We start from the raw sequence: 23,544 nt of genomic DNA, 5'->3' as shown, positions 1-23,544 counted from the left end.
GTCATATTTTTACAATTGCCTTAAATTTCCCCAAAATTCCCCAACGTTCCATACGCCTTCCTTCAAGACACAGTTGCTATGTATATATAAGATAGTTTATAAGTTTAATTTCTCAATCTTAATAATACTAGTTCCTCAAATATGATTGTTGAATTTTCAATTCCTTAAGAAAAGCTCTTTAAAAATAAAAACTATAGGTTGAACCATTAAATAACTAAGTTACCCAGTGTGTGGTACAGAACATAATAAATTGTGGCCACTATAATTGACAAAATCAATGTCAATGAATGATATTTATAGACACTCCACAAAAACATTCTGTCACTGACAGTTCATTTTATTTTCATAAGCCATCCGTAAATGTAAAGTGCTATGTTATATGAATAGATGTAACATGATAAAGAACATTTCTTTGTAGTCCATAACCATTATTTTCTCATAGATTATTTATATACCCAGATTTTGAAATGCATGCAAAATATTAACAAATTATAATATGCAAAATACATGTCATACAATTTTGCCCATTACCCACAAATCAATGTCTTTCTGTTTTTAAAAATTATATCTGCAATAAAATGAAGGGTGACCCAAAGATTGTATTGCTCAGAGGTCATCTGAAGTTCAATATGATTAACAAACCCACATTCAGATATAGTTCTAAAGAGGGAACAGAGACTTGCTTTAGAATAATTGGGGAGCAGAAAGAGACCTCAGGAACAACTTTCAATACCCTTCCTGTTTCAGATAGAAGCACAGAGACCCGGAAAGTGCAAACGATTTTACGACTTTATATGTTCCCATCTGTCTGCCCAACCTTATTAGGAAATTTCTATCAATGTTTCTTTTGCACATGAAGGAGACATATCCTGCTTTCTTGACAGTTTGTCAAGATGCCAATAATGTCTGCAAGGCCAAATTCTTAGGGAAACAAAGGTGAGGAAATGAGGAATGTGTTTGTAATGGAAACCATGGAGCACAGCCTGAATGAGGAGCAGGGGCAGACCCGCTTGGGGCCCCATCCCCGCAGCCATCAGGAGCACCCTTTCTCCAACATCGGTAACTGAAACCCCTTGAATTTTTGATGACTGAACCCAGCAAGATAACAGATGGTTCCCTTTATGTGTGTGACCTTATTGAAGGCAATTAGATTATTTATGCACCAGCAGAATTGTTCATTGTATACCAAAGTCAATCTTCAGTGGAAAGGGGTTTTCTAAATTACATAATCTCAAAATAAGAGTTTGAATTCCTTAATGAATGCTTTCCTCTTGATTTCCGTGTGCCAGAATTATTGAATCCACTTTGCTGAAAATGTTAAAGGAAATCAGAGTTAGAGATATAAATTATGTGCAAAAAATAAGCCTAGAACTAAATTTTTAAAAAATGATCATTCCTCAAGGGGCCCACGGTGGAGTCAGCATCTCACTGTTCCCTTCCTCGGCATTCGCCCCTGTGGCTCTCCGTCCCACCACAGACAGGAAGGGCTGACGCCTGGCGCTCCTACTTAGGAGATGCCTGAGCTGTGTCTTCACTCGTTAAATTTACTATGAAAATGCAGTGCCCGTGGAGGTGCTTGCACATGGGTAAGACGCAGAGAGACAGGGAGGAGGACACAGCTCTGAGTCTGCTGGGGGCCACATCTCCTAAGCCGTAACATGGACTTCTGGGCAACTGAAAGTCTTAGAGCCGCCACTGTGGGCATCAAGGCTCCTGACATTCTGTTGGATCGAGATAAGGCTGCCAAACCAGGAAGAAAATGCAATGTGAGAATTGGCTGGGGAAAGCAGAAAATAGAAGGCAAAATATGAATGTAATTAGTTTTGCTCCTGTAATGGATTTGGTAGCCTGATGGAATGTGGGCTTTTTAAATATTTTTCAGCGCATTTTGAGATATAGCCTCCAGTACCTCATTTCTATGACACATTTGTCACTGAATTCCATGTCTTGGATCCCACGGAAGAATCACAAATGTGCCCCTTTTCGTTCACTACACGAAGACATCAGGAAACTTGCCGGTTGGCCAGCTCCCCAATATCACCTTGGTTATTCTATTCACGACTGAATTAAAAATAATGTGTTGATACCGGCTTTAAAAAAACTAATCAAGTTGTATAGGATTTTATTTTACTAACTTGCTGGGCACTGCGTGTATCTTTTAAATCAACTTTTAAAGCTTTCATGCTAAGTTTAGAGGAAATAGGAGTTAAAGCATGCAGGTCATTAATGTTTGCTTCTCATACTGTTTATGCTAATGAAGAGCCCAACTTATAGTAATGTTGATCTCAAACTGATAAAAATATTTAGATGTTATATTTAATATAGAATTATACAGAATTAACTTTAAATTCCTCATTTAAAAGAAACATTAAAAGGCATTTAGCATAATCAAATTAGGTAAAAAGTATATATTTCAGTGCAAATGAAAAAGGTCATTGGCAGATATGAACTTGAATTCCAGAAAAAAATGGAAAATATTCTATAATAACCTCCTTGCTTAGTTGTATCTGTCTGATCTGATATCAGAAGAAAATGTAAATGTTCACTGATTTTATACCATAAGACAAAATACTATCATACTGCCTGCAGCTGAATTTAACTACATATAATTAATAAAATATTTTTGCTAGATTGAAATCCTTCAGTAATCTAAATGCTCATTAATATTAGCAAAAGTAATAATTTCTTGCAGAGCTCAACACTTACCCACAACTTTAGAGTAGCAAGGTTCGCAGTGTATTGTCTGTCTATAAATCCAAATACTGTCTCCTGCCTTCAGGTTTTCCAAAGACTGCTTGCATATTTCACACTAAAGGGAAAAAACAACATAGAGAGTTTATATTGCAAGTAAAGTCTAGATTCTTCATGTAACATGACAGAAAGCACTTTCAGGTCATTCAGTCTCCGCATTCACACTCAGATGAAGCCTCGTGAGCAACCGCAGGGAGAGTGAGGGTCCTCGTCTACAGTCCACATGCAGAACTTCTCAGACATATTCTCACAGCATCTCTCTACAGTGCGGGTGTGCATTTCAGGGCGTGTCTACCACTGAAGTTCCCACTTAACTCACTCTAGGGTAGATAGAAATTTTCAAAAATTGGTTATGCCAAGGACAAGACCACCACTTTATATCTCAAACAGAAATACTAAGGCTCTTGACTGCTGGCTTGCTTAGGGAGACCTGTGCTGTCCAGGCACACACACTGGACATTAAGCAAACATTAAGCAAAACTGATTTCTGATCTTAGGCAGCATACAGGGGAAAACCTGTTTTGAGTTGTCTTGCTCAGGAGGCAGGGCAGGGCTGACGTTTGCTTTGGACCTGTGTTTATTGCAGCAAGTCCATGGTCAGTTGGCTAACTTTCAAGCATGAGGCTGTCACTGAATGGCTGGCTTTCAGAGGCAAGTTCTTTGAAGCAAATTGCCATTGCTCAATCTGTCATGCTTAAACCAATCTACCTGGTTCTCTATTATCAAGGCTATACAATAACCCATCTTTTTCCAGGCAAGTGGGGACATTTTTATTTTTAGTGGCATTTTAAAAATCATTCAAAATGCAATAAAATGAAATCATTTGCATTTACCATAAGCCATAATCAGGATGATTTCTTTGTTTTAAATAGTTTTCTGCATACTAATTTTAAATAGAGAACTATAATCTTTTTTACTGAGTAAAATTTAATAACTAAAAGAAAATTTTATTTCCTCATAACTAAATAATAATACAATTTTCAGAATATATTTTATATAGTATTCTATATGTTATGGCCTAAAATTAGATTATTATTTTTTATTTATTTATTTATCTTTAGAAAGGAAGGGAAGGAGAGAAGTATCAATGTATGGTTGCCTCTCGTGAGTCCCCTGCTGGGAACTGGCCTGCAACCCAGGCATGTGCCCTGACTGGGAATCAAACTGCGATTGTGTGGTTCACAGGCCCGTGCTCAGTCCACTGAGCTACACCAGCCAGGGCTAAAGTTAAATTATTTTTTGCTCAAAATGAGGCATTATGCTGCCAATTGCTATGTATCAGTGTCTGAAGCTAATTGGAGGAAAAGCCATCAGTTATCAAAGTATTACAGCTACTGGATTGAATGAGGTAATTCCCATCAATCATAGACTGTCAGCACAGAATGAACCCAGAGATCTGGGCAAGTTGTTCTCACACTGGCTCCCCATCTTAGATGCGTCTAAGGGGACTTAAAAAGTACCAATGCCCGGAATCATCTCTGTGACTCTTGTTTAATTAGTGCCAGTCCGAGCATTCTGTTTGTCTCCTAACCTACCCTGGTGCTTATGAAGGACCGCCATGGCTGAGAACCATCCGTCTGGTCAGCTTCCTCATTACACAGATGAGAAAACTGCGGCCAAGCTCATTTAGGGGACTGTTCCCAAAGTCACGTGGCCACAGCTAGTAGCAGAATTAGAACTCCAGCCCAGGCCCTCAGATTCCCAGGTCAGTGCTCCTCAGTTACAACAGAGACTATAATGATGTTCCAATTATTGTGGAAGTAAAAGCAATGAAATGTGAAACACAAACAGTGAGGCATCCTACTATGTATGCTTTATTGTCACTATATCAAGAAGACTGAGTTTCCACTATTGTTAAGCCTATCAGTCCTAACTTCATGATATAAGGAGCTGCTAGCTTTCTTCTCAACAATTCTTTTTCCTTTTTGGACTCCATTGGACAGGGCCAGGCACAAATAACGCCCCTTCTCCATTACAAATCCTTTATTACAAAAATCATAAGCATGTAATTCTATAACATAACAATGTCACATTCAAGTACACCATATGGCATTTTAGGTGAAATGTTCACACTAAAACTACAAGTTATTACACCCATATTATTATGCCACCAACCACACTCAAGCAGGTCTTACTTCTGCTGGATCCTGTATATTTTATGTAATGTATGATTTATTCAAATGTTGTAAAAACTTTTATAAAGAAATCAAGTGCTTATCATTTTACAGATTTAAATCTTTAGAGTAAGAGGAATAAATGTGTTGGTGATCAACTTGAAGCCTAAGGCCAAGACAATAACCACAAACCTCTTATTGCTGCAGACCTCTGAGAGATATTTAAGTGGTGCATTATTAATGTGGATGAGAGCGCTTCTGAAAGCTTTCACTTTATCCCATGTATTTCATTTAACAATTATTTTTATTTCAGTCATTATGCAGTTATGCATTTAGTTAAGTGCAATAAACACATCCTTACCTTGAAGCAAGTAGAATGGCAGCAAATCTGCAATTCATCTAAAATCATCTTAGTGTTTGTGCCCAAGGGTTTCCGGCAGTAAGTGCACATATCTCTTTCAATGACAGACCTGTAGAGATGTAAGCAACCCAAAACAGATTTGTTATCGCTCAAAAGACAGATGTATTCCCCATAAAGTCATGTGGAGATGTGTTAATTTTGTTCATACTTGTGTAAAAATCAAGGAAAGTTTGGGATTTACTTATGCTTGTGATAGAATTGATTCTTCTAGTTCCCTCAAAATAACATCAAAGAACAAACATAGAGGAAAGTCTCAAATTATTAATTCATTAGCAATCAAAAGTGCAGCTGGGCAGGGCAGAGATAATTACAGTTTCCTCCTTGAGCTCATTCATGAGGACCTCTTGAAGTTTGAAGAGAGTTTTGAATTATTCATTTACATACATCATAGAAAAATTATACTGTAGACCAATATAAAAATTTAACTCTCAAAACATGTTCTAGTAAAAAATAGAAATCCATTCAAGAGTCTGGGGTCTAGAGTCACCAACATTTTTCCTACGACAATAATCTTAATGTCACTGTAAGACTCAGAATATTGGGTTACCTTGTATGACAAAATCCATATTCTCCAATACTATCATATTATCATAACATCACCCCTACAAATCTGATGAAGAAAACAGAGCTTTATTGTTTACTGTGAAAAAATAATGTTCAATAATAAATAAACTATAGATATTTAATCAGCAAATCCAAAAGATCTTGGGTCACACAGAGCCTTAAGAAAGGCCAATAACTGTGTGATTCTTTTTCCTTTTGGAAGGTCTTAGGACTGTCTTAAGTAACAACTTAGGGCTTCACTAGTGTTGGGGTGTGGCATGCAGGTCTGAAATTTCCAGAGTTGGTATGTAATGGGGTGGTGAAATAGAAATACCGAATACTTAATCAGTGATAATATGCTTAATATGTGCAATGTGTTTTTCATGCACTTAGCTTACATAAACTCATTTATCCTAAACTACCCCTGAGAAGCAGATGCTATTGTTTTTATCATCGCTTTATGGAAGAGGAAACTGAGGCATGGAAGGGTGCCTGCCATTCAGAGGCAGGGTTTGAATACAGGCGGTGTGGCCCCAGAGTCGCTGCACGACACTCAGGCCTGGCCTGGCCGTGAAAACTGTTGGGCTTGCTTCGTTGGAAGAAGTGAGTCCTGTCGGGGAACCATCCAACCCAGGCTGCGGAGCAGAGACGGGGGAAACGGAAGGGAGGAGGAGGCGGGAGAGGAAAGCAATTGGAGTAGATAACCCTGTCTGGTTTCACACATTCAGTCATTCTAGTAACTTCTCCCTAGCCCTTATGTATGTAAATAAAATTCTCCTCTTCCACCTCACTTTACAGCTGTTGGCTTATATTTTCCTATGGATTATTTATTCATATATATACACACACACAAACACACATATGCACACACACACACTGAAATGTCCCACACAAGCACTTTAAGAGCAGAAAGCAGGATTCCTCTATCATTCTTCCACTCCAGGGGCAATGAGCTAGGGACTGGGAATGTAAAGAAAAGTGAGACAGTGTCCTCCAGTGAGAAGCTTCCTGTCTACTCAGGTAACCAAGTGCATGATTAGGTGACCACAGCATGTTATAGACCCGTGGAAAGAGGTAGGAGACCACAGCCCAAGGAGCAACTCATCTCTTCGGTGAAGGCAGGAGAGGCTTGTGGAGAGTGTCACGTGAGTTACAGCCTGGGGATGAAGGAGCCGTCACGGTGAGCAGTGTGGTGGGCAGGTGCGTGACAGGGGATTCCAGGCAGAGAGAACAGGTTGTACCAGAGTGCTGTGCACTGAGGGTGTCTAGAGTGACTCCACAGCAGTCAATATGCAGGAGCCGGTGCTGAAGGCCCGTAAATAACATGCGGAGGAGTTTGTCTTTATCCTGTACAGTGGGAAGCCACTTTAAAGGGGATTAATGTGCTTGGGTAAGAACTGTGGGCACATGGCTCATTTCACACAATAATCCACAGAAAAAGTTGTGGGACTGACTGGTCTTAACAGAAAATTGACTTTTGTTCTGATGGCTAAGGAGAATTTCAAGGGCCACTTGAAGAACAGGACTGAAATTCTCCACGTTAAGAGCAATACTGATATGGAGAATGTTTTCCTTCCTTAAATTTACAATGAAAGTATGAGTCCAGGGAAAGCTCTGGTGCTGGGGTTGTCCTTGTTAAAACCATACTATTAGTCAAAGGTCTTTTCAAAGTCTTCTGAAGAATCCAGCTCTGGAATCTGGTTACCTAGGCAGTATTTGCATCTCATGCTTGTGCACGTGACTTCGCTCCTCAAAGAGAGTGACTTAAAGGAAGATACTCAGAGAGCATTGGTAATGGGAAAGATTTTATAAGAGTGTCGGAAAGGGGATGCAATTTTGAGGCCTGGGTCATCGATGTTCCCCTTAGCAAACAGCACATGGGTTCATTTTTTTCAGAAAACGTTAATTGAGTACCTTGTCCGGGCCGACCACTGCATTGCAAATTGAGGTTGTGCATAAAAACTAAGTATGTCTTTGCCCTCAATGAGCCTTATTTCCAGCCCCTTCTATAGAGAAAGGCCATCAGGAGAATATCAGACATTTGCATTGCAGCTGATTTCCAGTGGTTGGGATGAAATGCTAATTATTTATTTTCATTCCCCCCACTGGAAATCTGCTGGCCACACTCTCACGCGTGTCATCGATGTGCCCCACTGAACACTAAATGGTAAAAGATGATTACCGACAGCACAAGCCTGGGGTCAATTTCCCAGCATAAAACTGACACTCATTGGAGCATCCTCCTGGGAAGGGAGTGTGGGCCCAGGGCGAACAATAGCAGCACATTGCACAGCTGCTGTAAGGTGACACGGCTGTGGGAGACGGCCATGGGGGAGGGCTTCGGGGCACCGTCCCGTGATGCAGTGCAACCTGGACTCTAACAATGCGGCAGTTCTGGGGACCCCTGGGAATCAGCTGCAGCAGAGGGGCTGGCCCGGGGGCAGCTATAAGGCACGAAAGCTCTAGTGGAATAAAGAGCGTTAGCAACAACAGCCCGGGAGCCAAGGAACAAATTCTGGATGCAGAAGTTGTTGTACTTCACCCACTTACAGGGTGGGACAAAAGCAGGTTTACAGTTGTTCACGTGGCGAACAATTCAATAATTAATCCACAACAGCACAGAAATAAACTGTGCCCATGTGCACACAACTATAAACCTACTTTCGCCCCACCCTGTATATAACAGTCACCATTAGGAGCACCCTCTCCAAGTACAGTAACGAGAATATATAAAAAATGTACATACAAGTGTGTGCATATAGACTTTTACATATGGAAATATGGACATACTCACCTATCCGAAGTTGAGTAAACAGTCTGTATGTATTTTCCAGAGGCAATGTCCTGATAGCCATCCTTTGGTGATTTACTAGAAACAACACACGTGCACATGTGAGAACTGGGTTGATTCCCTTGTACTCACATGTGCCCGCCCTATGCACGTGAGAAAGCACACACATCTCCTCATACAGCCTTATTATTATACTCGTGGTGATGTTACAAGCCAGGACAATATACTGATATCATTTATTTTTATCTCCACCTGAGGACATTTTTAATTGCTTTAGAGAGAGAGGAATGGCCCTGGCTGGTGTAGCTCAGTGGATTGAGCACGGGCCTGCGAACCAGACAATTGCGGTTCGATTCCCAGTCAGGGCACATGCCTGGGTTGCAGGCCAGTTTCCGGCAGGGGCCAGTTCCCTGTAGGGGATGCACGAGAAGCAACCATACATTGATGTTTCCTTCCTCTCTCCTTCCCTTCCCCTCTAAAGATAAATAAATAAAATATTTTTTAAAAAATAGAGAGAGAGGAATGAAGAGAGAAAGGGAGAGAGAGAAACATCAATTCGAGAGAGAAGCATTGATTGGCTCTCTGCTATACAAGCCCTGACTGGGAATCTAGACCATGCCTACAATCTATCCATATACCCCAACCAGGGATAGAACTCACAACCTTTAGGTTATAGGGCAATGTTCCAACCAACTGGGCCACACCGGCCACGGAGATACTTTCTTTTTTTATATTTCTTTTTTAAAAAAGACTATTTATTTATTTTTAGAGAGAGGGGAAGGGAGGGAGAGAGGGAGAGAAGCATCAGTGTGTGGTTGCTTCTCATGGGCTCACTACTAGGGACCTGGCCTGCAACCCAGGCATGTACCCCGACTGGGAATCAAACAGACAACCTTTTGGTTTACAGGCTAATGTTCAATCCACTGAGCCATACCAGCCAGGGCTTTTAAAAAAAAATCTAGAAAAAATTTGATGCGTAAGCCACCTTCAAGTTGGCATAAGCTGGCATATCTACAGAAGGAAGTAGAGAATAGGTCAAGAGTGCACAGCAAGTGTTGTCATTTTTAAAGTGAAATTCATGTTTGCACCTCCCTCATTTATTTACCAAAAGAAAGCTACAAGTAGTCTAACATAAAGGAAATGCATAAAGCGAGAGCCAGTGCAAGTACATTTACATGCACACCATTCACGTGGAGAACTAGAGACTTGAACTTGTATGCAAAGCTATACAAACTTTTATTTTTACTTGAAAACATCCAAGAAAGATTAGTTTAGCATGAAAGCAAAAAAAAAGAGTAATTTTAAAAAGTTCTCTTTGTTTCACTTCTTAGATTGCTCCAGTTTGTAAAGGCCACTCCTTCCTCAAGATAAATGAAATCTATAATGCACTAACCAACTGGCTGCTCATAATTGCTCCCCCAGTACATATGCTACCTGTGAGTATATTAGGATTGGAAGCAACATGTTCCTCTGATTTTCTAGAGTGAGTGATAATGCCACAGCCCTCACTTGGGATTTTTTTTTTTAATGAGAAACCTCTTTTACCCTCCAAACTGCCTGTAGGCAGACTGCTGTTGGAAACAGAATCTACTTTATGGAACATATAATTCACAGTGCCAAATAAGAGTTTGCACTTATTCATGCAAGGCACATACACCACTACTCCTGTTTTTTGTTTTGTTTTTTAAATGAGGAAACTGAGACTTGAAGAGGTTAGGTAGCCTTCCCAGGGCCACACAGTCAGTAAATGACAGAGACTCAATCCCAAGTCTGATTCTCAGGCCTCTGTACTACACTAGCAGTGATGATTTCAGGAAGAATAGGATTAAGCACAAAAACCAAAATTGGGGTTCATTTTACAAGATAAATTATGTGTGAAGTTGAGAAATCGTTTTTATTTTGTTATTTTTGGATGGTTGCTCACCTTCTGACACTGAATGTACTGAGTTTCCCAAATTCCCCACCGCCTGGAAACCCCCCAGATGCTCTGCTCTTTGGTCTGGTTGTCTTTTTTTCTTCTTTCTCTTTTTTAAGGAAACTTTTTTTCTTTTTGTTTTCTGTGAGACTCCCGAACTCTGAACCCTGTTGGCTGTCAGGCAGGGGTCGCACCTGTGCGTCTGCCCCGTGTAGCAGCCACAACATCTGGGGCTCTGGATGTGTGGTCCAAAGCCTTGGCTCTTCAGGGACAATCTGGGAGTTGGGGGGTCCTTCCTGATTATAAGGTGCTGTGCAGGGAGCAGGGTTTATGGCAAAAGTGTGTTTCAGCCTCTCCTTCCCACTTTGACGTGTTGTCTTAGTCGTTCACGGGCAGGGCGTGCTGAGGGTGGGAGTCAGTGAACTGGTTCTGCATGTCACTGAGACAGAATTGGTTCCCGTGCAGTTGTACACTTGGCGTGTCTAAGAAATAGGCTCTGACTACCACGTGTCACCTTCCATCGCATGCCCTTCCATTATATTACCCCACAATAGAATGAATTCTTGGTTTTACTATCCTTGAAAAACAAATGGATTGTCCACCCCTGACCTCAGTTGACATTTTCCTCAACGTCTATCACACAACCAGCAGATTTCATGAGCATTAATTAACTCCTGTAATTTGGGCCAGAGTATATCTACCAAGAGTTATACCACTTATTTCAGATAAGAGGTAAATAATGATAGACAGAACCAGTTAATTAAAGTGCAACTCCAAATTAACAGAGGCATTTTTGTGTGACTTTTATAAAGGTAATTATAAACATATAGTTATATTCTTACATAAACTACATGAAAACCTTCAAATGGCTATCCTATTATGTGTATATATATGTTATGTTAAATTATTATTTAGTCCATTGAGTGATTTTTTATGATTATTTGACAACTACTTAATATTGGAAACATTATAAATAACTATATACCTAGAATCCATCCAATGTACTTTTAAATGGTCTTCTATTTGAAAACAGCAAGCATACTAAAAAATAATGCCATTTTTCTTAAACATAGATCATTGCACAATCATCAGTATAGTACAATATCTTAAATGACTTTCTAGTACCTGTTCTCCACATATGTCCTTGTGTACACAACCGTGTCCTGGGGTCCTGCAGGCCTGGGATCAGTGTCGGACCTGGGGAAAACCATTTTACTTCATGTTTCAAGTTTGTTTATGAGAATAATTAAAATAGCAAGGCTAGCTTTCTACCCAATGCAAAAATGCTGTACCACTTCTAAACTATAACCTCCAGAATGCAAGCATTCAAGTGGTATTCACTCATTCCTGCAGAACTCCTTTAAGTCTCCCATTTTGTTCCTCCCCTCCACCGCGTGGCCTGCTTCCAGAATGCTACATGGAAATCGGCCACTCGCTACATCTGCAGTAGAGAGTGAGGGTGACTCTGAACATTTGTATAATATGTCCACTTCCCTGACATTCCATTCATATTTCTGAACCATCCTGGCCCCACAAACCTCCAACAAAAATGGACCTTAGTAACAGAACATCTGATTTAAAGAAATTTTGAAATCTATCTAAAGAATGTCAATGCCAGGGTCACAATCACTTTTTTTAAAATACAGGCTTTTTAAGGGAAAATCACATTTTACACCGTCCTCTCCAGGAGCCACAACTTAACCAATGACCAAGTTGCTGACTGAACACCTTCGTGTAAGCCTGTTGAGCCACTAATAAAATGAGAAATCTCTGCCTTTCAGAAGAAGGGCCAGGTGGCATGTACAACAGTTATGAAAAATAGAAGGAGACAGCGCTCTCATTTGCTCCATAAGTGACCCTGGCACTACCTGAGATTCCTCCTGGCTTCAGAAGCACGGGCCGCGGTTCCGGCGGGCTGGTCCTTCAGAGAGCTGGGGGGCCCACTGACGGGGCCCTCTTGCCTGAGAAAGCAAACACACATTTGGCACTTAAAATCAAAGCCATTTAGAATTTTTTTAATATAAAGTATTTTTAATATTTTATTTATTTATTTTAGAAAGAGGGGAAGGGAGGGAGAAAGAGAGGGAGAGAAATATCAATGTATGGTTGCCTCTCATGTGTCCCCTACTGGGGACCTGGTCTGCAACCCAGGCATGTGACTGGGAATTGAACCAGCGACCCTTTGCTTCACAGGCCCGTGCTCAATCCACTGAGCTATGCCAGCCAGGGCTACAATTTTTTACCTTAAAATTTTATTTTAGTTTATTAAAATTGCGTTCCTGTAACATGAACCTCCTCCATATTTGCCTGGTTTCTGCACAGATGTGCAGCTAGAGTGCACACACCATTTCACTTCTTCACAGACACCACTGTCATCTCTTCGAGACTGATCTGCAGGCACGTGACTCATTATCTAATACTGGGGCAGATATTTCACAAAGGGCAGGAACCATCTGAAATCGTTCCGGCAACATTTTCACAGCAGCAGTGCCATTTTCGAAAGCTTTTCATCTACAATACATCTGAGAGTTTATCGGTTTAGTGAAAATTATCCAGGGGTTGCTTGGAGAAATTCCAGTTTTCATTTTATTTTTAACAGAAAGCAATACTTTGAAGATTGCAGAAGAACTTTGACCTAGATTTCTGCTCATCTCAAATATCACTATGCCTAACAAAGTATAGGCATATTTGCTTTTTCCTAGAAACAGAAAATTTCTAATGACGGAATACAGAAAGCTTTAGCTTCTTCTCTCCTCCATGCTGGTCAACTCTAATAGAAAAGAGACATGAAGATCAGAAGCAAAGTTTAGATCTTGATCATGCCTTATCATTGGCAAATGAGCTGTTCCTTCCATGTCCAAAAAGCTCTTAAAGGAGAGGAGAACATCTGTTCACACCTGATCATCTCTGGTATGTGGAAGGTCATCTTCTAGTTTTAAGATAGACGTTTCACAAAACACACAGCTGTGTTAAAGTGATACTAAGTAGTGAGAAAATGGAATTAATACTATGAGAAGGTTTCCTAATGTGATTATTACAATATGGCATTCCAGGAATAATAAACGTAGTGAGGAATTGTTTGGAAATATTCAAATAAAAATGTACAATATAAAACCCAATTTTAAGAAACAAAGAGCTTCAAAGGATAAAGGTTGTCAGCAAGTTTGAAATGTGTTCGTGTGGTCCTTAACAATGTAAAAATCAAATAGCACTGTTTTGTAAAAACTGCAGGTCAAAGAGGGAAATAATTTGCAAATAGAAATGTAATGAACTGAACTGTGTCCCCCCCAAATTCATATGTGGAAGCCCTAACCCCCAGTGTGATTTGGAGACAGGGCTTATGAGGAGATAATAAGGGTTAAGTAAGGTCATAAGGGCAGACGGAGCCTTAAGTCCCTCGAACTGGTGTCCTCACGAGAAGAGGAAGAGACATCAGAGATCTCTCACTGTGTGCGTGCATTTGCAGAGTAAAGGCCACCTGAGGACACAGTGAGGAGGTGGCGTCTGCGAGCCAAGAAGTGAGGCTTCACCAGGACCCGACCCTGGCAGTATCTCGATCTTGGACTTCAGCCTCCAGAAGTGTGAGAAAATAAATTTCTGTGGCTGAAGCCACCCAGACTGGGTATTTTGTTATAGTAGACTGAACAGGCTAATAAAAGTAGCATTTCTTAGTTGGGTTTATGAGATTAATGACAATGCCTGCATGAAAAGTTTAGTTCTTATAATTGTGAATAAAAACCAAATGTTAATAAATAAATTTGGAATGAGGAACAACAAACTCTGATGGATTTTGCTTCTTCACTAGGATAGGGAGACGATAGGTTTTAAAAATGGACTTCTTATTTTGGAATGATTGTAAATGCGTGGGAAAGCTGCACAGAGAGCATTACAAATCCCCACATACCCTGCCCCCAGCTTCTCCTGGTGCCGATCTCTTACACAGCCAGGGACCATTTGGAGTTAACATCGCCACAATACATTTAACTAACGTAAGGAATTTATTTGTATTTCACTCATTTCCCTCTCCCATTCTTTCTCACTTCCAGAATCCAAATCAGGATACCACTTACACATAATCATCATGTGATAGTTTCAAAGCAGTTTTCCCCGTGGGATAGTGATAGATTTTTACAAAGGAAATTTTATCTTGATGCCATTAAGTGATAACACTAGTTTTTTTTTATTATTATTATTAAGAACCGTGAAAATAGCTAGACAATACTCTGACAACCAGTGAGCTACCCTGTAGTGCTTTTCAAAATGCTATTGATTTAATTAGTTGGAGCAACAGCTTGGGCACTGGGGTTCTCCTGAAGCCCCCCCGTGAGTGTGCGTGCACCTCCAGGCTGAGAGCGGCCACCCTGGAGGCTGGACCATCTAGCGTCTCACTCCGCTGAGCAGAGGTTCTCCGGACATGCTCCCTGGACCCGCAGGTGATGCTGATGGGCACTGGAGTCTGGGAACCAGGGACTCTCTGCCAACGTACCCCTCCGAGACGCCCTGAGTGACAGCCATGGAAGAGAACTCATGACTCACAGTGTTTGTCCCCTAACAGCTTGGTTGTTAAGTGATCCTTCATTGCAACAAATTGAGGAATTGTAAATTCTGATTAATGGTCATAGTTTTGCTTCTTAATTACACAACAACTCTATAAAATATAAAGCTAAAGACTGTGTTGGATCTCACAGACTCTAAACGGAATTACACTTGAGAAGATGTTTCCTGTGGGGAACCTCGGCTGGAACATTGACCTGTCTGGAATGCTCACACCCTGCTAATGAGAACATCAAATGATACAGCCGATTTGTTAAATGGTCCGTCAGTCCTTCAAATTGTTAAATACAGAGTTACCATACAATCCAGCAATTCCACCCCTGGGTATACACCCAAGAGAAATGAAAGCGTATGCCATAGAAAAACTTAGGTACGAATGTTTACAGCAGAATTTTTCACAAGAGTGAATTATAATCCAGTAGTCAAAGCAACCTCCATACCCATAAATTGATGAATACACAAACAATGCTGGAAATACATACAGTGGAATGTTATTTGGCAACAAAAAGAAATGAAATACTGATACACGCTACAATATAGATGAATCTTGAAACACATTGTGCTAAGTAAAAGAGGCCCATCACAAAGGATCACATGTTATAGGATTCCATGTGTATGCAATATCCAGAATGTGGCAATTCATGGAGGCAGAGAGTAGATCAGCAGTGCCTGGGCTGAGGGGCTGGGGAAAACGATGTCTGACTGCTAATGGGCATAGGATTTCTTTTCAAGGTGATAAAAATGTTCTAAAATTGATTGTGGTAATGGTTGCACAACTCGGTGGATATACTAATTAGAACACATATATTTACTTGGACACCTAATTACTGTACAAAGTAAATACATCCATAAAGTGAATCAAGCCCCAGTTCAATAGACTGGCCCCAGATTCTTACTTAATCTCCATTGTTTTATTAACTTAACCTTAACACTCTGAAATTAAAGAGCAAAATCAATTTCAATCCATAAACATCCTTATTGTCGCAAACTTTCTAAATCTTGTTTGCATAAAGAATAAAGGCTTATTAAGAGCTTACCAACCTGTACCATATGTGTTACGGTTTATTTCTATAAAACTGTCAAGGTTATATATGTTAAGTATATAAACATAACTACCATAGAAAAATGTACAGAGAACTTGATGCAGAACACTTGGGTTCATTCCACTGCTGTAATTCACTACCCTGGTCATTTCTCTTTCTCTCTGATCATCAGTTGGTTGGTTTTTGTTTTTGTTTTTTTCTGTTACTTGCTCATTTTGAGAGACAAGTGAACTTTTCCTTTCTGTAGCCAGAATACATAGATGTAAGAACTGAGGCCAAAGATTTCTTTTCTCACTCTTTCTCAAATGAAAAATTTTATTATAGCTGTTCTGTCCGTGCTTGGGCAGTGAGTACATTTACCATTTTATGTGTAAACAGCAGAGCCATGAGAAATACCTGTGTGTGACTGTGACAGAACTGAAGGAGAGTGACTACCGCCTGGCAACAGAACTCGGGGATCCACAGGTGGCGTTGCAGTGGGGACAGTGAAAGCCTCTGGAGGTAGCAACTGAGTGTGGTCCTGACCCTCCCATCAGGGAGAGGGTGGGTACACTGGTGAATGCATATGTGATGGTTGTATTACCGTATTTTGCTGTGTATAAGGTGCACCCACATTTTTATGTGCATCATACACAAGATTATTATCCCCATGGTATGTAATCAGGATGCCCATGTGTGATGTGCATCCTTATTTTTCACTCAAAAATATGGGCAAAAGCATGCGCATTATACACGGCAAAATCCGGCATATCCTGTAGGAGGCACAGACCGAACTGCAGAGAGGGAAAAGACACTGTGTGCCCTTTGGAGCCCGCAGTGGCGTTTTCATTTCCACTCCTTCTAGGCAGGTGGCCATGCCCACACGGCCTTGCTAAAGGTGCCTGACACACCAGAGATAGCTGGGGTGAGCTGAAGTTGTGAGAAAGCAGAAGCTGTGAGGCAGCAAAAATTCTTGGTTATCAAACTGATAAAGAGTAGGGAATAAGGAAGCTAATCAGTAGAGAAAGGAGCAGGAGAAAAATAGGCAGAAACCAACAATTGGGAAGTAGCTACATTATATTAATGACAGCAAACAAAAAAACAAAAACCTAGGGTTAAGGTCTAGGTTTTCCTAAGGGAAAACTGCTGGTCGAGAATGAATAACCTTCCAGTTCAGGCTCCTGGGAAGCCTGGCCATTGCTACCATTGCTGCTCTTGAGTTTTGATGAACTTCGATCAATATTTCCCCATGTGTCCTTCTAATAAGCCCCCATTTCATGAGCAAGCCCACCTGAAACTAAAGCACCTCTCAGATCATTAAATAGGAAGTTTCTAAATAATACTTCGTCCTTTACTTGTATTTGTTTTTTACTGTGATCATTCCCAAATAACATTTGAATGAGATCAGTTCATTATACTCCCTGTCCTACTCTCAAAGTAGTGAGTGTTTTCCCAAGAAAAATAGATCTTACTGAAAATCGGTTTCTTGTTTTATCAAAGGCTCCCTGAGCATGACACACAAAAAAGAAGGTGGATGATTTGAGGGATTAAGGGAACAGAAAGAAGCTGCAAGAGCCTTTTACACACATTGGGGGAAAAAATAAGTAACCTACATCTTTTCCTGCTTTTCTATTCTCTGCAAAAAATATAAACACTATTGTTTCTTTGTATTAAAATTAAAAACATTTTTTAAACAGAAGAGGCAGATGAACCTTAGGAAGATATGGTCCTACAAAATAAGACCCTATTGTTTTTAGGATCCCCTCCTACATATGTTGGTGGAAAAATTGCTAAACATGGAATAATTTTTAAAATTCTTTCCTAATTTAAACAGCGTGTAACAATAACAAAGTACAGCTTCCACCCAAACCTTCCTGTCCAGGTACGATATTTTTAGAGCCATTATACTGTGTGGTGCAAAAGCATTTCACAGTGAGGCCCTGTTCTGTCCCTGTGATGCATCTGTGTGTTCTTTTAGCACCAGGCATCCGAGGAAGGTAGGCATTCTCAGGGTGCTTTCTGCACCACTGAAAGCCTACCAAGCAACAGTGGGTAAAAATAAGTCTTCACAGACCAAGTGCAGAAATTTGAATTTCCATGATGCCTTTTACACTAAGCAATAGAACAGCAGGCTTTTAGTCAGAAATTTCAACAGAATTTGAGTTTTGTTGAGTTTCTTTTATATCAGCTTATTAAACACCCTATACATTGTTCTTTTTTGTATTGAGGTAGTATTTATATTTAAATGCCATACTGTAGTCTAATTTCTCAGAAAATATTCAAGGGTACATAACTAATGCAGGCTCATATGGAATTCATAAAGTGAAAGTGAATTACAATAAGCCTCACTCACCTTCCACTTTTATTTTTAGACAAACTAGAATTTGCTTCAGTTAAATTTTCCAGGTCCCGATCTCTATAGAAAAAATATAAAAATAAGATATATATGTATTTTAGTTACAATATAATTTTAGGAAATTAAAAAAAGCAGAACTAAAACTTTGAAATCAGCACACAGTCTTGGATGTAGTCATTATGGTGTAAGGACATGGGACATTGAAAGGCTGACACGGACTACAGCTAACATGGAACTGTAGATCTGTGCAACCAAAGCATGAGGGCATGATGTTGAGAGAGAAAGAACCAACTTGGGGGAGGATGGAGAAATCTGGTCCGAAAGGAACCACGGCTCTTCACATTCAACTAATATTCAATGAGTACTACATTGAGTCACAAAGCACTAATTGTGTGTTTCCACGGGGATTATCTCATTCAGATCTCACGAAATCTTGCAGGACAGCATCTGGGGCTCAGAAAGGCTAAGTGCATTTTCCAAGGTCAATTAACTAATTTGTAAAAGAGTCAAGATTTGAGGCTGAGCCATCTGTCCATCTGAAATCAATTCTTGGATATTTAATTAGAAATTTCATTCCAGCTTTTTGGATTACAGAAATAGGAAAAATCAACCCCAAATTTGAATTAATAATTCATAATGTGAAGGATAAATAGGACAATTGGATTCTTAAATCTTGGACTATATTTATAATTTGACATACTTTCATAAGATACAATAAATATCCCCTGGTATGTTCTTTATATATTAGTTATTTACAGCATATCTTTGCCATAACACTGGTAGTTCTTGTCTTTTTTCCTGAGTTTGACAAAGCCTTTGTCATGGACCTTGTTGGCTTGGAGCAGCACAGTTAAACAGTCAGAACGAGGCTGTCTACCCCTTACTTTGAGCAAGTTTAACAACATTTCTAAGCTTCCTTTTGTAAACTAGGATAATAGTATCTAAACATGTAAGATTGAAGTGAGAATAAATGAGTTTATGTAAATAAATTCTGTGGGCACAATGACTACAATTGTAGGAGAACTGAATAAGCATAAATAAATCATATAGTTAACAGAAGTGTATGATGCAGCAGTAGGCGTTGTGACTTCCAAAATTTGGGGGGACTACTGTCGCATTTTTCTTTCTGCCCTATCTTTTCACATCTTTAGAATTAACTTCAGTTTTTCTAAATCTCCTTTCTGAGCCTGAATAGTAGATTTAAATAAGGTTATTTTACCTATAGTCAATGTAGGAATGCTCACTCGCAAAATTAATATTGATAAGGATAAAAATAACATTAAAATTCTCTTAGATGTAGACTAAGATTTAATATTCTTCTTTACAACATCCAAATCATTGACAATTGATAAGTCTGTAAGTCAGTCAGCATCCCATTGCTAACCTTGGGTGGATGGATCGCCATTTGTTCATTACAGCTTGAGAGTAGCGACCCATGACCTTGACCTAATACCGCCTTGCACACAGTGACCTCTCCAAACATAGCTGTGGAAATCAAACTAAATTAACTTCAATTCTCTTTTTCTCCTTCTTGGGGGGAAATCTATTATTACCTTACCTAGCTCTGGGAAAGACATGAAAGGAGCCTTAAGGGAAAAATATCAAACCTTGAACCTTTAGGGCAGTCAGCCCCACCCACACCCGGGCATACAATGCACACCACAACCATAGAGAAACAATCGGTAAAGGCAGTGACGGACATTACACTTCCATTTGTGTCAGCCACCCAGAACCTGCCTTACCTCACCCCTGAATTGAACATATTTCTTTCTTTTTTTTATACATTTCCCCACCCTGGTTTTGTTTCCTTTTGGGGATGATGTTGTACATTGAATTGTGCTCCCTACCCACCCCACAACCCCATTCCTCTGTTGAAGCCCCAACGACATTATGTCAATATGTGGCTTTACTTGGAGATGGGGTCTTCGCGGAGATAATTGAGTTCAAATGAGGTATTAGGTTGAGCTCTAATCCAGTATGACTGGTATCCTTACAAGAAGAAGAAATTTAGACTCAGACTCATACACATGGAAGACAACGTGAAGATACAGGGTGAAAACAGCCCTCTACAAGACAAGGAGAGAGGCCTATAGGAGAGAGCCCTTCCTCGTAGCCTTCAGAAGGAACCTACCCTACTGACGTCTTGATCTTGGACTTCCAGCCTCCAGAACCGTGAGAAAATAAATTGCTGCTTTGAGCTACCTAGTCTGTGGTTCTGGTTACAGCAGCCCTATCAAACTAACGCAGATCTGCCTCTGCCCTCACAACACGGTTATGTTGAGTTTCTCAGCCTGATGGTGGACGTCCTCACTTCCTCTGGCATTTCTCAGGCCTGGATGCTGTGTCTTTGCTCTGCATATACTCCCCCTACCCCCTGCCACTACTTCCCTCACTCCCCCTCCAAGTTTTTTTTTGGACCTAGCTCTTGTGAGGGAGAATGGGAACTGGTTTGAACTTGAGGAGAGAAAGGGAACTAGGATCTTACACATGTAACAACTATATAGGCAGATAACTCAAAATTGGAACCTGTGTATGCCTTCAAAGATGCACACTCCCAAAGTGATATAAGTGAATGATCAAACCAACCATATTATTGGTGGTTCCATAGATTTTTTGTTGTTTTTATTAAACAGTGCCACGTATCAACTTTGGCAGCGCTGATGATAAGATTTAATCCTGAATAGTCTATACTAACATTTAAGGCAAAATAAAAAGTTCCATATTATGTAAAGAACAAAATATATATTTGCTCTGGTTGTTCATCCTGAGTAATGTCTTCAGTACTTGAAGACCCAATAAAAAAGTTCAGATTTCCCATAAACTTTCAAAGCTGAAGGAAGTAAAAATAAATTTTGTTCTTTAATTAAGATCACAACTATTGCATCGTGTCTTTTGCACTGTGGTAGAAGATGAAGAGTTGTGAGTCAAAGTGTGAAAAGAGATTTTAATAGAAGCCCAGCCAAATGCGACAGGGTGGAGCCAAGGCCTGATTCCAGCCCTTTCTGTGGCAGTTGCAGCGGAAGGAAGATCTTAAAATTTTATAGTTTATGAGCATCTGGAATTAACACTAAGAAAAATCACCACCTCTCTGTGGATACAGTGAGAAATGCTAAAAAGAAATTCTGTTAATAATAGCAACTAAAGTGCTTTTCTCTATGTAGACTGTAAAATGTTTGGGAGAAAATATGAGATGTGTACAGGGTCAGAGCACACATTTGAATATAAGTATTTATCTATGTTGTCATGTAATTTAATTTTTATTGTCTCTTTAAGGAAGATAACACTGCTCTACAGAGCAGATTAAGGGACAAATAGAGATGTGTTGGATGAAAGTATTATTGTGGCTTTTTAAAAATTAAACTTATTGGGGCAATATTAGTTAATAACATAAGCTTCAAGTGTACAATTCTATAATTCATGTGTATATTTCAGCCTCATATGTTCACCACCCAAAGTCTTGTCTCCTTCTGTCACCGTATACTTGACTCCATTTAATTATTGTCTCTTATTCTACAACTTTTCCTAGGATAAGCACTGTGTGAGAGAAAGTTACCAGCTTACTCCCAGCTGCTCTTCTCTCATGAAGGTATGGAAGGTATTTATGAAAAGCTTCAGTATGTTTCTGTCACTATGGTTTACTTAAATTGCTTCTGCACAGTATCACACATATTTGCAAAATTGAGAGTCCATATACAATTTTCACTATGGTACTTCTTTTATGCCAAGAACAAACTGTGGGCTTCAATTTTAGTTCAAATGGAGCACCTGTCTCTGAAAGGAGCACAGAGAATACAGGGAGATGGCCATCCTTCTGCAGTTCTGTTGACGTTGCCAAATAGACCCAGCTTTATATTTTTTATAATCTTTTTTGATGAGGGAGTTTTAAAGATTATGTATTGAAGAAATTTACAGGTCCATAAAGAAATTGAAAACTTTAGGTATTTTAAATGTAAAACGTGACCAAGAATGTTAATGGAGCTACTTCATTGTGGCTCACTGAGATTTTGCCACGAGTAGGAGATAGTCATAGGCTCCAGGAGACCATGGAGGAGAGCTCAGATTCTCCATTCTGGCTTCATTTAAGAGTCTCCGAATGTTGGAGCTGGAAAGCAGTAGGCTTCATCTAGGTGGATTATTATAGGGCCTTGATTAGTTTGAAATTTAGCTTTTAATCCACAGAGTACTTATTTAGCCCCTGATATGAGCTAAGCGCTGAAGATAAAGTGGTGAACAGGACACTAAAAATCCTGTAGTTAAAGAGAGATGATTAAATAATCATTCCTTCTAAGAGACGAGCACGATGGAACAGAAAGTGTAGAGAGCTGGAGAACGTCTAGAAGGACCCAAGGCAGATGTGATGGGTGGGGTGGAGGGATGGAATTTCCAGAGCCTGAGAGACAGGTGCCCAGGCTGAGACCTAAACGATGAGCAGAAGCGACCCACACAATAGCGAGGAAGGAGGAGTGAGAAGTGTGCGCAAGTTAGGGTGCGGTGTCCGTGGAACACAATAGCGGATGTGGTGAGAAGACCTATGGAGGCAGGATGGGGGTGGGGGCTTTGGACTCCAGGTCGAGGAGTCTGGCCGCCGATATCCAGGGGCAGTGAGAAGCTACTGAAGGATTTCATCGGAAGAATGGCGTGATCAGTTTTAGAAAGATCACTCTTCAGTGTGGCCAAGGGACTGGAGGGTAGAAGGCATGACCGGCAGCAGAGGGACTAGTCGGGGGACTGACTGGTAATCTAAACTGCAATAGTACTGGGGTTGACAGAGTGTCTCTGCTCCTGACGTCATCAGGAGCACGCAAATCCACCTATTGATGATGGGGGATGAGGCAATGGAAAGAATCGATATCACCCTCTTCCCCACCCTCCAGCTTTCTATCTGGAGCAGAAATATTTTAAAAATGCAGTAGGAGGGGAGTCTTATCGAAACACTAAAAACTCGGAGGCATGTCTCAGCAAATAGGAAGCCCTTCAAAATGTAGAAGTATTCAGTATGATACTACCAATAGTTCAGATGTTCATTCGTTTGTTTTTTCTATTTCAGACGAAGAATGCCTTTTCTACTACAAAGGCC

General features: G+C 40.1%; 1 protein-coding gene across 4 annotated transcripts in view; it reads right to left on the bottom strand.

The window, feature by feature from the left end:
• Positions 1–316: 316 nt before the first annotated feature.
• Positions 317–23,544, bottom strand: part of SCEL (sciellin) — a 104,720-nt gene continuing 81,492 nt past the window's right edge. For all 4 annotated transcript variants that reach the window (XM_037059378.1, XM_037059375.1, XM_037059377.1 and 1 more), the window contains 7 exons: positions 18,465–18,527; positions 12,404–12,496; positions 11,661–11,732; positions 8,624–8,698; positions 5,227–5,335; positions 2,707–2,809; positions 317–1,308 (listed from right to left, as the gene is read on the bottom strand). In XM_037059378.1, the coding sequence (XP_036915273.1) occupies positions 1,292–1,308; positions 2,707–2,809; positions 5,227–5,335; positions 8,624–8,698; positions 11,661–11,732; positions 12,404–12,496; positions 18,465–18,527 (532 nt within the window). In that variant the 3' untranslated portion in view covers positions 317–1,291. The remainder of the gene's footprint in view (positions 1,309–2,706; positions 2,810–5,226; positions 5,336–8,623; positions 8,699–11,660; positions 11,733–12,403; positions 12,497–18,464; positions 18,528–23,544) is intronic.

This window comes from Sturnira hondurensis, unplaced genomic scaffold (assembly GCF_014824575.4).
Source record: "Sturnira hondurensis isolate 20B ecotype Veracruz unplaced genomic scaffold, ASM1482457v3 Scaffold0010812, whole genome shotgun sequence".
Lineage (NCBI taxonomy): Eukaryota > Metazoa > Chordata > Mammalia > Chiroptera > Phyllostomidae > Sturnira > Sturnira hondurensis.
Note: the sequence above shows the minus strand (reverse complement) of the source record. Positions and strands in the feature narration are given on the sequence as shown.